The 16,712-nt window shown below is 43.8% G+C and overlaps 1 protein-coding gene across 1 annotated transcript in view; it reads right to left on the reverse strand.

The window, feature by feature from the left end:
- Nucleotides 1-12,619: 12,619 nt before the first annotated feature.
- The window catches only part of ELL2 (elongation factor for RNA polymerase II 2), a 73,681-nt gene continuing 69,588 nt past the window's right edge, over nucleotides 12,620-16,712 (reverse strand). The window contains exons 11-12 of the mRNA XM_061424453.1: nucleotides 16,642-16,686; nucleotides 12,620-16,550 (exon numbers count right to left, since the gene is read on the reverse strand). Coding sequence (XP_061280437.1) covers nucleotides 16,434-16,550; nucleotides 16,642-16,686 — 162 coding nt within the window. The 3' untranslated portion in view covers nucleotides 12,620-16,433. The remainder of the gene's footprint in view (nucleotides 16,551-16,641; nucleotides 16,687-16,712) is intronic.

A 16,712-nucleotide genomic window follows, 5' to 3' on the forward strand; every position in this document is an offset into this window, starting at 1 on the left:
TTCCCCCTCAATAGAATTCCTATTGAGGAGGCGAAGTGGAGAGGATGACTCAGTAGTAATGGCAGCCAGTTTTGCAGTGGCTGATGAGAGTCAAACAAGGAACTACAAATAGATGTAAACAACTAAACAAAAGCCACAGTCTTCAAGGGCCACAGTCTCTCACCATCCTTCCTGACGTCGGGCTTAGGGGACTCCCTTACGAGGGAGGTCACAGAATACGATGACTGTGGCCAAACTACTCTTGAGTCTGTTGAATCAGACCCCGTGTGAAACCTGCAGCTGCCCTAGCTTACCCACGACTCCTCTCCATATGCACCCTCCTCTCCAGCCCTGACAGAACAGCATTCCCTTCAGAGCAAAGTCTGTGTTTCCATGCAGACTGAGGCATACTAGTAAGACCAAGAGCAAATTTAAAAAGAAGTGAAAAGGAGGAAAGAAACTCAATGATCATAATGCAGATGAAGACTGCTGTTCAAAATAATTATCCCAGCGAACCACAGAATCTCAGATGCACATTTACCTCTTCTCCCAAAGAAATAAAAGAAAAACACGTCTTTTAAAAATGATTCGAGAATAAAAAAGAGATCAAAGAAGAATAAGGAAAAGTAAGTTCAGAAAACTAAGATCGTGGCATCTGATCCCATCATTTCATGGCAAATAGATGGGGAAACAGTGGAAACAGTGACAGACTTTATTATTTTGGGCTCCAAAGTTACTGCAGATAGTGACTGCAAACATGAAATTAAAAAATGCTTGCTCCTTGGAAGAAAAGCTATGACCAACCTAGACAGCATATTAAAAAGCAGAGACATTACTTTGCCGACAAAGGTCTGTCTAGTCAAAGCTATGGTTTTTCCAGCGGTCATGTATGGATGTGAGAGTTGGACTGTAAAGAAAGCTGAGTGCCGAAGATTTGATGCTTTTGAGCTGTGGTGTTGGAGAAGACTCTTGAGAGTCCCTTGGACAGCAAGGAGATCCAACCAGTCCATCCTAAAGAAAATCAGTCCTGAATCTTCACTGGAAGGACTGATGTTGAAGCTGAAACTCCAATACTTTGGCCACCTGATGAGAAGAACTGACTCATTTGAAAAGACCCCAATGCTGGGAAAGATTGAAGGCGGGAGAAGGGGATGACAGAGGATAAGATGGTTGGATGGCATCACCGACTCAATGGACATGAGTTTGAGGAAACTCCAGAAGTTGGTGATGGACAGGGAGGCCTGGCATGCTGCAGTCCATGGGGTTGCAAAGAGTCGGACACGACTGAGCTACTGAACTGAATTTAAAGTGAGTTAAGAGTTATGAAAGAAATTGAAGATAATAAAAACATCCTAGAAATGAGAACCACATTAGAACAGATGTTGAAAACATATTCAGCAGTGCAGAGGTCAGATTAGAGAGAATAAAATAGCATTTACAGGATTAAAAAAAAAAAAACAAATAAATGAAATTAAATGGAAGATAGCAGTTATTAAAGACAGCTAACAGCCAGTCAGTATCTGAGGGTAGTGGTATCCCTGAAGTAGAGACCAGAACAAATGCAGCAGGAAATACAAATGTCAAAAATAAAACTCCACTGATACAAAGTATGATCTGATTTTGCCGATGAAGAGATTTCAGAGGAAAAAAGCTGACAACAGAGTAATCAACACAATGACAGAGTGAGTCAAGCTACTGAAATCTAAGGACAATGTAAGAATTCCTAGGCATCTAGACAGAAAAATCAAATTTCCTATAAGGAGGGAAAGAGTAGGCTGACTTCAGATTTCTCGACAGAGATACTCAATTATAGAGAAAAGTGGACAATGCAATCTGGTTAGCCACAGGATGAATCAAAATTAAGTCTCAGGAAGGTGTAGTGTCAGAAGACTGAGATGGAGTCTTAAATCCATTTAGTAGAGCTAAACCAGATGCATGCAAAATTATGGTTCAAGAACAGAATGTAATAACTATTTTAAATGCTAAACATATAAAATAAACATACAATGCAGCATATTATATGATGTAATAGCCCAGAATTGTCAGTAGGGAAATTTGCATTTTTCTTCTCTCCTTATTCACAGCATCCAAGGTTGCTGAAATCGAGAAACAAAATATCCTTGATCATTTTTTAGAAATTGATGCACAATATTTAAAAGTTTTACATTTGTAAATTATTTCTGAACATCCTGTAAACAGTCTTTGTATTTTATGGCTTTCTCATGCTTTAAGAGGATTTAGTGAGTGGGGGCAAGGTTGAGTTTTGTCAGGAGGGATACTGACCAGTTGAAAAGAGAATTTATCTGGCTATTGTTGGTAATGATTTTAGTTTTTCACTACCAGGAATAATCTGAATCTCACCCAGGAGTGATTAAACTATAAAATTATGATAAAACAGTGGAATACCATGCAACTCTTAAAAAGAATGAAAGGCTTCAACAGGGACTAAAATGGAATGATGTGCAAGTCATGTTAAGTAAAAAAAATTAAGCTGCAGGCCTACAGTTCGATATCCTATTTGAACAGAAGGAAAAACTGTGTATGAATATGTACCCTTTGCAGCGCCTTTTGGGGCTTAGAGCAGGGGAATGAGAACAGGGGTCTTCTACTTTGTACGTTATTTACTAGGTGCTGTTTGAAATTTTTGTAAAGGTATAAATGACTTTTTTTTCCTCAACAAAAGAAAAGATAAAGGACAAAGTGATTTTTTGTTGAATGACCAGTTATGGTCAGTGAGTTAGAAAGCTATCTGGTGAAACTGATTTGCTTGGAAGTGTCCCTTAAGATTCTGTTTCCACTTAGGTGGGCACTTGGTCTGACTGTGATGGAGCGCACCCCACCTCTGGGCAGAATACAGGTGGAGGGGATGGTTGAGATAGTGGAGGATGCCGGGGGGTACCATCAGTGATCTGTGGAATGGCCCAAACTCAAGGGTGGGGTTAACAGAGCAGAAGGCTGGGTTTCAAAGAGCAGACTGAGGCGTTTGCCTGGTTGAAGGAGCCCAGGCAATGGAAAATAGCTGGCCCAGAGCTCAGCTAGGGAAATGGATATCTTACGTCCTGTAAAAAGAGGTTTACTCCAGGACTCTTAGAGGAAAAACAGTCCAAGGAGACCTGGGGCACCCATGTCACCAGGTAAATTTGGGGGATCAGCACCAAGTCTGGGAGACAAGGAGCACTGGCAGGACGTGGGGGGCACTCAGGGTGTCAGCTGGGAAAGGCAAGAGTTCCGTTCCTGTCCTAGACATGATGCCACCTGACCCTCTGGCCTGTTCTTGCAGGGATGTCCCATTTCATGCTTTAAAGGGTTTAAGGGGAGGACTCAGCGAGGACACCTGCTGAAGAGCCTGGACAAGGCACAAAGCGTTGTCCATTGTAAAGTGGGCTTTAAGCAAATAGCCCCCTCGCCTCCCTGCTTTACCTCATTTTATTGTCTGAAGCGCCTTTTTCAGCTTCCCTGACCTTTTGGGATCTCTCTCTCTCTCCACTCTTGTTTCATATCCTGCTTGCCCACCAATTGCTTTGTTAGAGTCACACCACAGATGCTTTCCCTGACTGCTGACAACAGAGAGAATGGGCTGGCAGTTTCAGTAGTATGGATGTTATTTCTTTTTTTCCACAGAGAAACTGCCTCTGGCTGATAGGGCTCTGTCATCATGGCCAAGACTTCTTGCCGTCACCCCAGATGCCTCCCCTCGGCAGCAGGTACCTGCTGGCCTTGGCTCCCTGTGCTTGTTCTGCACCAGCCTCCAGCCTCAGGGGAGACGGTAGGCTCCCCAGTTCCTGGGAAAGGCAGTCACTGTTTCTCCCCAGCCCACACCTTCCCCTGTGAAAGCTCATGGACCGGTTGGGGAGCCATTGGCCACTCAGTCGGTGTCTCTCAATTTTGGAAACTTTCCTCAGAATGTAGTAGCAGCAGGAGGAGGCCCCCAGGAAGGAACATCAAGTACTCAGATGCCTCTGAGAGGCAGTAACCTCCAGTGACTGCACCTCAGGAGGGAACCATGTCCGGGCCTTTCTGGGTGTTATCTCCCCAGAATTGCTTAGCATGGGCAAAGCTGCAATGGAAAGAACCAAGTTCAGCAACAGATAGTTCAGTTCAGTTCAGTCACTCAGTCATGTCCAACTCTTTGTGACCCCATGGACTGCAGTACGCCAGGCCTCCCTGTCCATCACCAACTCCCAGAGCTTGCTCAAATTCATGTCCATTGAGTCAGCGATGCCATCCAACCATCTCATCCTCTGTCATCCCCTTCTCCTCACGCTTTCAATCTTTCCCAGCATCAGGGTCTTTTCCAATGAGTCAGCTCTTTGCATCTGGTGGCCAAAATATTGGAGTTTCAGCTTCAACATCAGTCCTTCCAATGAAGATTCAGGACTTATTTCCTTTAGGATGGACTGGTTGGATCTCCTTGCAGTCCAAGGGACTCTCAAGAGTCTTCTCCAACACCACAGTTCAAAAGCATCTGTTCTTCGGTGCTCAGTTTTCTTTATAGTCCAACTCTCACATCCATACATGACCACTGGAAAAACCATAGCTTTGACTAGACAGACTTTTGTTGGCAAAATAATGTCTCTGCTTTTTAATATGCTGTCTAGGTTGGTCATAACTTTTCTTCCAAGGAGCAAGCATCTTTTAATTTCATGGCTGCAGTCACCATCTGCAGTGACTTTGGAGCCCCCCAAAATAAAGTCTCCCACTGTTTCCATTATTTCCCCATCTATTTGCCATGAAGTGATGGGACTAGATGTGATGACCTTAGTTTTCTGAATGTTGAGCTTTAAGCCAACATTCAGAATATCGTGGCTTAAAACAATAACTTTCAAAAGTTATTGAAATATCACTAACCTCAGATATGCAGATGACACCATCCTTATGGCAGAAAGTGAAGAATTAAGAGCCTCTTGATGAAAGTGAAAGAGGAGAGTGAAAAAGTTGGCTTAAAGCTCAACATTCAGCAGCAGAAAAGCAAGACCCTAAATGGTGGTGCTTGTTAATGAGAAGCAATTTGCATGAGCATGCAATCAGTGAGCGATGCTTAAGGCCTTCTTCTCGGGGCCTTTCGGATGTGTTCTCTCTTCCTGGTACCTTCTCTTCCTCATCCTTAATGCCAGTTCTCCAGAAGGCCTTGCCCCTTTCCCTCACTGCCCCATGTCCCCTTATTCCTCACTCTCAGAGATACCCTTTTATTTTGCAGCCTTTACCACACTGAAATGAAATAATTTGTGCAGTTCGCATTTGTCCTGTTCAGTGGTACCTTCCCACCACCTAGCCCAGTGCCCAGGTGCACATAACTTTGTTGGATGAAAGCGTGAGTTCTGTGGTGGAGGAGCTCCTGTGTGTATATGACAGGGTTCTGACAGCAAGATGATAGATGGCATCTACCCCTATGGCATAAAGCAAGATGCTGGGCTTGTAGAGGAGGTTATCAGAAAACCCAGTCTTGTTCCCTATAGCTCCTGGCCCCTCAATGGCAGAAGGGGTTGATGCTGAGAAGTCAGCCGACATGGGAAATCAGAGGCCTTCTGTGAAGAGTTGAGAGTGTGCCTCCCCTCCCCATGGACTGAGAGTGGCTTAGTGGAGATCACTTAGATGTTGGCAAAGATACAGAGAAAAGGGAACCTGGTACACTGTTGGTGGGAATGCAAATTAGTGTCGCCACTATGGAAAACAGTATGGAAGTTCCTTAAAAAATTATAAATAGAACTATCATATGGCCCAGCAATCCCACTTCTGGATGTTTGCCCAAAGGGATGGAAATTATTAAAAAGTTCACAGAGATACCTGCACACCCATGTTCATTGCAACACTTTTGTGATAGCTGAGATAGGGAAATGACCGGGATGCTCACAGACGAATGAATGGGCAAAGAAAATGCGGTGTGTACACGCAGGGGAGGATTCGTCGGCCTTAAACAAGAAGTCTTTCCATTTGTGAGAACATGAATGGACCTGGAGGACATTATGCGGAATGAAATCAGTCAGACAGAGCAAGACAGATTCTTTGTTTTCTCACTTGTATGTGGAATCTACAATAGTCAGACTCATAGAGGCAGAGTAGAGTGGCGGTTACCAGGGCCTGGGATGGGGGTGGAGGTGGAGAGGTGATGGCCAGAGGCAACATGGCTTCGGCAATGCAAGAGAAGTTCTGAGATCCACTACACAGCAGAGTGCCTACAGCTAATGGTACGTATTACATAAAATTTGCTAAGAGGGCAGATACCATATTAGGTATTCTTATTCCATGCATGTACACACACAAATGACTATAATAAAGGGGGCAAGAGGAGACTTTGGGAGGTGATGGACGTGTTTGTGGCCTTGATGGCTTCAGCAGTGTACACACTTATCCTCAAACTCACTGAGTTGTACGCATTAAATATATACAGCTTTTTACATGTAATCGCACTCCAGGAAAGTTAAAAAGAAAACTTGATTTGTGACTCTGCAAGCCAAGAGGACACAGAGGGGGTTGGAAACTGATTTATGTCTGAAAACTCCCCCGGACCTACAGCAGAGGGGAGCTATGCGTTTGGAAGTCTCTGCGCTTGTGAAGGCTGCAGGGCCCAAAGTGCTGATCTGTGTGTGTGGCTGGGCTGCGAGGGTGATGAGAGACCAAACACAGCACCTCTAGCTGGCATGTCAGTGTGGGTCTTCTGAAAGGGCTCTAAGCTGCTGGCTTCCTGCCTGACGGAGTGGGCAGGGGCTGTGCTCCTGGAGGGCCGGCAGAGGAGATGCTCTGAGAGCTCCGGAGGAGAGGCTGGAGGGCCCGGCGGGGCACTGTCCCAGGCCCCTGGGCCTGGCTCTGACAGTGCCTAGAGCAAGCCAAGGACAAATAGGTTCCCCCTTACACCTCTTCCCTGCCCTCTGCTTCTTTAACCCTGGGGATGTGGTGGTGGGGGAACTGACAGGTGGGAGGAGGGGGCCAGGTGGCGAGAAGCATTTGGCTTTCCCCCTAAAGCAGGCATAAGCTAGCACAGCAGAGAAGCGTTCATGTTAAATGCATTGCAGAATTTTGGCTGTGATAGCAGACTGGACTTCCTGGTTACCAACATGAAACCTACGCTGAAGGTGACCCCAGGGCTTCTCGTCTAAGATGCACTGTCCTAGAGGAATTAGACCTGCCAGAGCTTTCATCTCTGGGGACAGAGAAACAGCCATGAAAGTAGGTACGTGGGACTGGCCCACCAGTCCCTCTAGTTGGAGGCAACAATCTCTTATGTCATTCTGAATACACCATGGTACCTAACCTTATATAACCATCCTTATGTAACCATTTCAGCCTTACATAACCGGGGTATCTAACCAAGTTAGATAGTGTCCTAACTCACCGGGGATGACGGAAGGAAGATTCAGGACTGTAGGCGAGTTGCCCTGGGCGAGATGGGTAAATGTCAGAACCAGGGCTCGGCCCTGGCAGGTAGGGACTCCATGTGCTATGCTGCTGTCTATACTGCAAGGAACTTTAACTTCCAGAGTCTGCGTGTCTTGCTTGTTGGTTTGGAACTTCTATCGGTAAGCGGAGACGTCTTTCATCAAAGAGATAGGACATGCAAGTTAGCAGAAGGGAGGAGCCATGACAGATCACTGGGATGAGAACAGTGAGTTAAGGGAAGAGCAGGTGGGTGGTGATAATTGGCTATGGCGGCATAAAGCCTCGTCAACAGGGGCAGGAGGGGAAGGGAAAATGGGGAGACGGGAGGCACTTTGCCAGCAGTCCCCAGTGCCCCCTTACAGCTGTTCTCAGCTGCAGAGTTTGTAGCTCAGGTGGCAGCGAGAGCCCTGGAGACCCTCTTGGCAACCCCTTTGACAAGGCTGCCTTAAATTGAACTCTATTCCTTGAGAGGGGACGGGCAAGTCTGCAGGCCTGAGAGAGTCATTTTCTCAAGAGCCTTTTCCCCAAAGCCTCGTAGCCAAAATGAACCGTGTCAACCCCCTCTGGTAACTAGTTGATGAGAAGCATTTAGACTTGTATACAAGGCTCTTTTTAAAAACGCTCCCCGATGAAAACATGTGGAAAAGAAAATTAATAGAGGATGTTAAAAGTGAAGCTTTAGTTTGGAATACACACATCCGCACCGCATCTGAGAGACTGGTAGTCAGGATGTGAAGAGATGCTAACTTGGTGCTTGAAAAGGTTCACTGAGAAAGCTTGTTTTGCAGGGCACTCAGGAGCAGAGACTTTGAAATGCTCTAGGTTGTGTTTCTCTACCACAGGGGCTCAGTTACTGTTATGCAAAAGTCTCAGAGGGTTTTCAGTTCTGGCTGGCTGCTGCTTTGTCAGGTACGTGGCCATAAGACCTGCGCTCCACCCCCACCCCCGCCACAGGTCGAAATAAAGGATGGAAAGAAATAATTAGAAAATAAGAGTTAGTTGCTTCAGTCGTGTCCGACTCTTTGAGACCGCATGGACTGTAGCCCGCCAGGCTCCTCTGCCCATGTCATTTTCCCGCAAGAATACTGGAGTGGGTTGCCATTCCCTTCTCCAGGGGATCTTCCTGACCCAGGGCTCGAACCCGCATCTCTTGCGTCTCCTGCATTGCCAGACAGGTTCTTTACCGGCTGAGTCACTGGGGAGGCAGTTAGAAAATAAACAGCAAAAAAACAAAAAACAACAACAGAAAACTTACTAGCTGCCGAGCACAGCTCTAGATATATACTATCACAACCCTCTGAGGCAGTACTGTTCCACTCAGTGGGAAGCTGAGGCTGGATGGCTTTGCAGACTGGCCGGTGCTCTGCAGCTGGACTTCGTGCTCTGCACTGCTGCTTCTGTGGCTTCTTGTTCGGCACTTTCCTCTCCTCCCCGTCTTCCTGTCACTTCCCAGCAGTGGATGCTGGGCTGTTCTCAGCCTCCTCAGGAAGAATGTAAGCTCCCAGGGTCTCCTGCTCTGGTGGCTGCCAGTTAAAATTTTAATCATCTACAAAATGAAGATGGTTGTTTGTTCTAGGTGCCCTAGACAGGCCCAGCTAGCTCTGTCCTTACAGGAATCCCAAAGTCCTTTGATTATCCTCAAAATGTCTACTGCTTGGAAAGTTATGTTAGTGCCAGGCACTAAAAAGGCCAGTAAAAAGCACATGTCAAATTTCAAGAAACATTAGTCTAGAGATGCTCAGACTGCCGCCCTCTCCCTGAGAAGTGGGAGAAAAGCTACTGAAATTTGGAAGTGAAGCCAGAACCTGCCAGTTATGATAAACAAGGTAACTTTCTAAACCATCTCATTTTATGTTCCAAGCCAATATAGGCCATTGAGATGTTCAAATTCCAGAGGTGACTAGAGGTGTGAATGCCAGTGTTGGAAAGAGCTATACCCTTTGAAGGTGTCCCGTTCGTTAATCATGGCAAAGGGATTCCCAAAGTAAAATCAGTGTGCTATCAGCAACTCATTCCTAAATGATGACTTTGGGATGATATAGTGGCAACGCACACAAACCTGAATGATACAGCAGGCTTTTGCGGTAATCCAAGTCCTCTGGCCACATGAATTTTAAGTGACATATATGAATAGCCTGCCTCGTAAATTCTTTCAGTTAATTTCTATTGAGCCCCTTCTATATGCCAGGCACCAGGCTGGGAGCTGGAGACTCAGCTGGAGACCCTTGTTCGCACCCGTGAACAAGGCAGTCTCTACTCTCATGGAACTTGTTTAATTAATAACATAGTTCAGTTCAGTTGCTCAGTCGTGTCTGACTCTTTGCAACTCCATGGACTGCAGCATGCCAGTGTCCACCACCAACTCCTGGAGCTTACTCAAACTCATGTCCATCGAGTTGGTGATGTCATCCAACCATCTCATCCTCTGTCGTCCCCTTCTCCTCCCACCTTCAATCTTTCCCAGCATCAGTCTTTTCCAGTGAGTCAGTTCTTCGCATCAGGTGGCCGAAGTATTGGAGTTTCAGCTTTAGCATCAGTCCTTCCAATGAATATTCAGGACCCATCTCTTTTAGGATGGACTGGTTGGATCTCCTTGCATTCCAAGGGACTCTCAAGAGTCTTCTCCAACACCACAGCTCAAAAGCATCAATTCTTCAGTGCTCAGCTTTCTTTATAGTCCAATTCTCACATCCATATATGACTACTGGGAAAATCATAGCTTTGACTAGATGGACCTTTGTTGGTAAAGTAATGTCTCTGCTTTTTAATATGCTGTCTAGGTTGATCATAGCTTTTCTTCCAAGGAGCAAGCATCTTTTAATTACTGCAGTCACCATCTGCAGTGATTTCAGAGCCCCCCAAAATCAAGTCTCTCACTGTTTCATAATTGTGATAAATGCCACAAAGAATAAGATGAAAGAGAACATACACCAAGATGACGAAAGTTAGTCTGAGAAGTCAGAGAATGCATCCTGGAGGAAGTGATGTTTAAGGGGCGACCCATGGACAGAGGAGCCTGGCAGGCTGCAGTCCATGGGGTCTCAAAGAGTCGGACACGATGCAGTAACTGTGCACACGCACACATTTGCACTTTAAAGGTGAGGAGGATGTAGCTAAGTGAGGGAACGGGGGTGGAGGTGGGAGTGCAGAATGGACTCCAAGTACTAAGTAAAGGCTCGGATGGGAGGGGCAGGGGCTCCTGGAGAACTGAAGGCAGGCCAGTGTGCCTAGCATGGAGCAGATGAGACTGCTAGATCACATGGCCTATTTATACCACAGTGGATTCTGTCAGCCCCCTGGAGTCCATGAAGTATAGTAAAGTGGTCAGCCTTTTTTTTTTAGAAGCCCCAACTTTCGAGTTCAAACCTGGTGACCAATTATATGGGCTCAATCTTTAGCAAGAACTCTATTTCACAGAACAGATAAGGAATTCTTACCACTCATCTCCAGATGCCCAAATTGTCCCAAGTATCTAATTACAGTAAGGCAAACCAGCCCGGCCCCCACAGAATAAACCAGGCAGGAGGTGTCAATAATATCATCTCCCCCATCGCACCGTAGATTCATCTGACCCCAACTGGAGGATTAGGCAATCACAAAATATCAGAACCACCTACTACCACGGCCCGCCTCCCGCCCCAGTCTCAGGAAGGTAAAACCAGTGGGGCAGGTCCATGTAGGTCGCCATTTAATAAAACCTCAAACGCTCCACCTTGAAACCTTAAGCTTCTCTCAACTTTTGTCCCCTTTGCAATCAGAACAGACTCACCCTGGTCTAGGAAAATACTCAAACTCTCCCCTGTTGCATTCAGCAGATTGCTGGTTTTCAGAATTCCCAAGTGCTTTGCAAATAACTGAGCCTCTTCCATACCCTGGTAAGAAGGCATATTTTCACTCTGCTGCTGAGTCACTTCAGTCTATAGCTGGGGAAAAAAGTTGAACTCAAAAGACAAGTACAATGTCCAGTGTCCAGTGGGGGAAGGAGGGCTGTTGAAATAATTATACCATTGGGAGCCTCATTCCTCCCTGAGGCGCCTCGTAAACCAACCAGAATCATGGCTGGCAGGGACCATTCTGGGTGTTTAATACTAGTGCTCAATGGACGCTTGCTTCCCTTCCTCCTCCATTTCCTTCAGAAAACCTGGAGAAACTGCATGTTAAGGCTCCAACCAGAAGGGTCTTACGTCTGATTCACACTGGATTCCCCTTAGAGCTGGAGCCTGTTATGTCTCTGAGACAGCCTTTCAATATGAAGAAAAGATGATGTGATTCTAAGACGGTAGCCCTGTTCTTCCTTCTGCCTGCACTGCCTCCAGTCTCTTTCCAATAGCCCACTGTGAAGATGGTACACATCCGCAAATAAAGAAAACATGTTTCCTCAAAAAGTATCCTGGCCTTCTTTCAAATTTATCATTTCTGACAGAATTGACTCCCTGAGAATCACCAGTGAGCTATCAACCCAACACACACATTCTAGTCTCCTTTGAATTAAGAGTCTAGCCTGCGGGGTGTTGCTGGAATTGTCACTCTGTGACAGTGACCCCACCCTAAATAGGTATTGACATACAGGGTGGCGGGGGCAGTACGGAAATATGGTTAAGAACACAGATTCTGGAGTCAGGCGCCATCGTTTACTAGCTGTTGTCTTACAGGCAAACGTCTTACCTTCTCTAGGCCTCAGTTTGTTGTTGTTGCTTAGTTGCTAAGTCCTGTCTGACTCTTTTGCCACCGCATGGACTGTAGCCCGCCAGGCTCCTCTGTCCATGGGATTTCCCAAACAAGAATACTGGAGCCAGCTGCTATTTCCTCCTCTAGGGGATCTTCCCGGCCCAGGGATTGAAGCCGTTGTCTCCTGCCTTGCAGGTGGATTCTTTTACTGCTGAGCCACCTGGGAAACCCAAAGCCTCAGTTTCCTTGCCTATAAAATAGGGATAGCAGGGTTGTGGTGAGGAGAAATGGGACAGTACATACAAAGTGGATAACCAACGGAAGATCCTCCATAAAAGGTACCTGTTAGTATCGTTCCCCTAGTAGATGCTGCCTTTGGAGGGCATGTCCTCCACTTGTAAAACAAGCAGCAGGGGCTCCTGAACCAAATACTCTGTGTTCCCACTTCCTAGAGTCATCAGCAAGTAACGTCTCTGTCCCTGGAAGATCAGTTACCTTAGGGCATCAGAGAGAACTGTTGTGGGATTTCTTTTTTAAAAACAAAACAAAACAGAATTAAGAGCTTTGAAATGAGACAACGGAAAAACGAGCACCAGAATTGCAAAGTTAACATTTTTATTGAACTGAAATTGGTGTAGAACAACAGGGGCCACCATCGCTGCTGAGCTCAGTTAACAACTGAAGAGCCCCTGCGACATCTTACCTTCCTAAAACGGTTTGGGTGGAACGACCGAAAACAGCGTAGATATATATGTGTAGGTTTTTTAACACTTCAAAATATTTTGAAATGAGCCTCATAGCCTTGTTCAGTTTTCAGGTTACAGAGGACACTGATAACATCTTCTGTTGCCTTCATTTAGTTGTGTCAGTTAATAACTGTTCCCAAGAGGTTCCTCTCAAAGCTGGCTGTTGATTTTTCCCCATCGGGTACACAAGAGAAGGATTTAGAACACTTAGGCAAGTGATACACTGTAAGAACCTTAAAAGTCGCAACGGCAAAACCACACATACGTGACTCAGTACTCACGGGGCCAGCAAGACAAGGCAACTGGCTGGAGAGTTTCAGTCAAGTTCCAGAAGCAAAGAACACACTAGGGGAAGGGCAAGGCAGCCATGTGGAGGGTCGGAACTGATGCACCACTTGTGTCTAAACCTCATTTCAACGCCTTGCTTCAAACATGAAAATATGCATTTGTTTGACAGAATAAGGTGAAATATTTTAAGGGGAAAGAAAACTCCTATAAAGGTTAAAAGATCAGTCAGAGATGAAGGAAGGTTAATACTGGATTTTTATAATCAATGCACGCAGCAATGATATCAAGTGACAACACCAATTACTTCTGTGAGAGCAAGTTCTGAACATTCATCTCTACGAGGGTATTAACCCCTCTCAAGTATTCCAAGGGAGATACATAAGCAACAAGGCAGGAAGTGAAACCTCACATAAAACAAAAAAACCACATCTACTTGATGCTATTTTTGGTTTGTATTAAATCAGCTGCTCATTCATTCTGGAGTTAATTTATGGGTGTTGGTAAAAATCTTCAAGAGTGCTTCAAATTATTTTAGGTGAAATGTGATGAACAAATAATAAGTCATTGTCTCATCTTGACAATGCTATTTTACACTTAACTATTTCTCTCAAAAAACAAAACTGAACTGAAACAAAACCTAAATAAATTCTACCAGAGTAGTAACTACGTGGCCACCCATTCCTGCAGCAATTATTTGAGAGAATCTAAAAATCTTGCAGTAGGAGATGAAAGATGATTATAAATATAAATATTTTAATAGGCCTATGCCTATCTTTAAAAGAGATGTAGTCTCAGGTAACAGCAGATTCAGAGATTTACACCTCTCAAATTTGCAAGACAGACAGATACACATTTTGCAAGGATCTGCCCAATGTATACAACAAACATCTAAATTAAGGCTTTTATAGGTAGGTGGTCAAGTCTGTGGGCGTGCAATCCCGGATTTTCAGAAAGCATCTCCAGCTTCCATTGTTACCCAATTTGTAAACCAGAAGATGTGCTGATGGAGGTGGGTAGGAGCTCCAAGGGCCAACAATTAACCAACTGGAAGGCTTGCCTTATTTGTAAACAAGTTTTAAAGTAAGAGCTGGCAGTGAAACAATTGAGGGTACCTCAAATGATGTTGAGAGGAAAACTGATTTGCACCTGCTGAGAGATGGGCTTAAAAAAAAAAAACAAAAACCAGCTGAATTTCGGTTCAAGACCTTGAGATTTAGAGACCTAAATGTTTAGAGTTGCTTCCAAGCCAAAGGTTCTCACACTTTAGCTTGCAGAAGTCTCTTAGAGGATACTTAGGAAAATGTGGCTATGTGGGCCCCATCTCCAGAGATTCTAATTTGGGGGATGCAAGTGGCCCGAGCACCTTGCTTTTGAGAAACACCACTCCCAGCAAGTAGCAGCACACGGTCTTTGATTAAAAGGCCACGATGTCTAAGAAATGACCTCTATGAGGTCATCACCTATGGAAGAATCCCTCAGGAGACTCCACCATAATGAAGTGAGGACCAACTTTATCCCCAGTTAAGTTTCTTTTCCTATTTTTTTTTCCCAACTGAAAGTTTGATATCAATGAACACAATGATTGTACCAATTCTGAGGTAAAAGGAAGAGCACCAGGGATCTCAATGCTTAAAAAAAAATCAAATTCCCTAAGAGGTCCATGCTATGTAGCAATCAAATTTCTGCGGTAATGTATTAGAGTTAGAGTGCACAGGGCCTTGTTGTAGTCTTTGTATAGTGTACTTTTACCATATTATTTACTCTTTCCTGTTAATGTTTTGGAACTCCATAGACAAAATTCCATCTACATGTTCTCTCAGGTTTTTTTTGGATACCAGCATTTTCTGGTTTACAACGATACACAACGAAGTTATATATTTTTTTGGATGCTGGAGACAAACATCTTTATTAAAGATACCACCAAAATTTTGGCAAACATTTCAAAACATATTTGTAAACATAATGCTTCCCTTTTAAACTGGCAGCACTTTGAAAAACAATACGATAAGACAACACAACTTGTATCAACATTAGTTCAAAACCCTTATATTTTTGACCACATAACTTATGTTCCCACACGATAAAACAAATGATAGTTTAAATCAACGTCAACAGATAAACTCCATGAAATGAAAGTTTGTGCTGTTTGATGAATCACAGTATGTTATGGTTAAATATATCCGCTCTGTTTTATATTCCTGGCACCCAGGATGAAAAAAAAATTCTTTAAATATACATTTCATGTAGGTAATAGCTTCTTTGCATATCTCTCTTCAAAAAATACTTTATAGCAGTATATAAATAGGTTACCTACACATTTCATGTTATAATTTTGCCCCAAAACTATAGATCTGTTTCATTTTCATAACATCTCAATTTTGCCCAACATTAATAAAGCTGACAAACGGTTGAAATGGAAATGCTTTTTGTCTTCCATGATAGAAGTAGCAATTTGACAGGAAAAAAAAAAAAAACACCTACAGTAACACTCGTCAGTTGTTTCACCTGAGCGTTTGGCCTACTGAGAGTAGCAGCTTTTCTCCTCCATGCACGCTCAACATCCACACCACCTCTGCACACACACAGGTCGAGCACACGCGTTCAGACGCTGGTAGGCCACAGTGTACTTCCCACTGCTCTAATCAAATGGGAAGCAGTGCAGCTAATGAGCAACCACACTAGGTACACAACTAGCAAACACCTTAAGGCAACCATTGCAATGGGGGGTTAACTTGCAGGGCGATTCCTGTTCTAGATCAAGTCAGCCTATATATACACGTGTGTGTATAGATCTATACGCGTACTCACACACCTTTCTATTTCTTAACCCTCCAAAACAATGTTTTAACTTTTTTTTTGTATTTTGTGCAAATTTCTAAATGTTCTACCATTTAAGGCAAAGAGTTCGCATTAAGAAAGGTCAGAAAATAGGCTTATGTTTATCCAAAAGCATTTCACCTTGCATGTTACTTTTTTTTTTTAAATATACGTAACTTTGAAGGGTGGACACTGGATCCCTAATATCTAAAAAAAAAAAAAAAGAAAAGAAAATAATTTCTAATGACAAACACAGTTTTTAAGGAAAGAAGTTGATTTGAAGTACAGACACTGGATCCCCAATATCTAAAAAAAAATTATTTCTATTGAAAAACACAAGTCTTAAAGGTGAAGAAAGGACCAGAAAAAGCAGCTTCAAAAATGCAAGGAAGCAAAGTAAAATGGGAAAACAAGGAAAAGAAAAAACAGGTAACTCAAGTTTACTAATACTGAAACTTTCAACAGGCAAAGTTTCATTTTTTAGAATTTTGAGAGCAATTCATTTGGAATTTTAAATAAATAAGCTTAAGTTTATTCACATCTTCTGGTCCAAGCAGAGCTCTAGTGCCATGACTCTGCTTGCTGTTGGTCAAATTCACCTATTAGTCTTTTGATGTGAGCTAGCTTGTTATGAAGATACTCGCATCGGTATTTTTCTTCGTGGTAATTGGGACTAGACTGTGGATGAAAAAAACAAAACAGGAGTAAGACTATGGAATTCGTAATACTTTCTCAATGAGGTCAGAAAACTAATAGTGATGATACCTACCTGCTTTATCTTCTGATATTCTTGTAAGACTTCTTCATGAACATTCTAGAAAAGTAATAATTAGAAGTCAG

The sequence above is a fragment of the Bos javanicus genome, chromosome 7 (assembly GCF_032452875.1).
Source record: "Bos javanicus breed banteng chromosome 7, ARS-OSU_banteng_1.0, whole genome shotgun sequence".
Taxonomy (NCBI): Eukaryota; Metazoa; Chordata; class Mammalia; order Artiodactyla; family Bovidae; genus Bos; species Bos javanicus.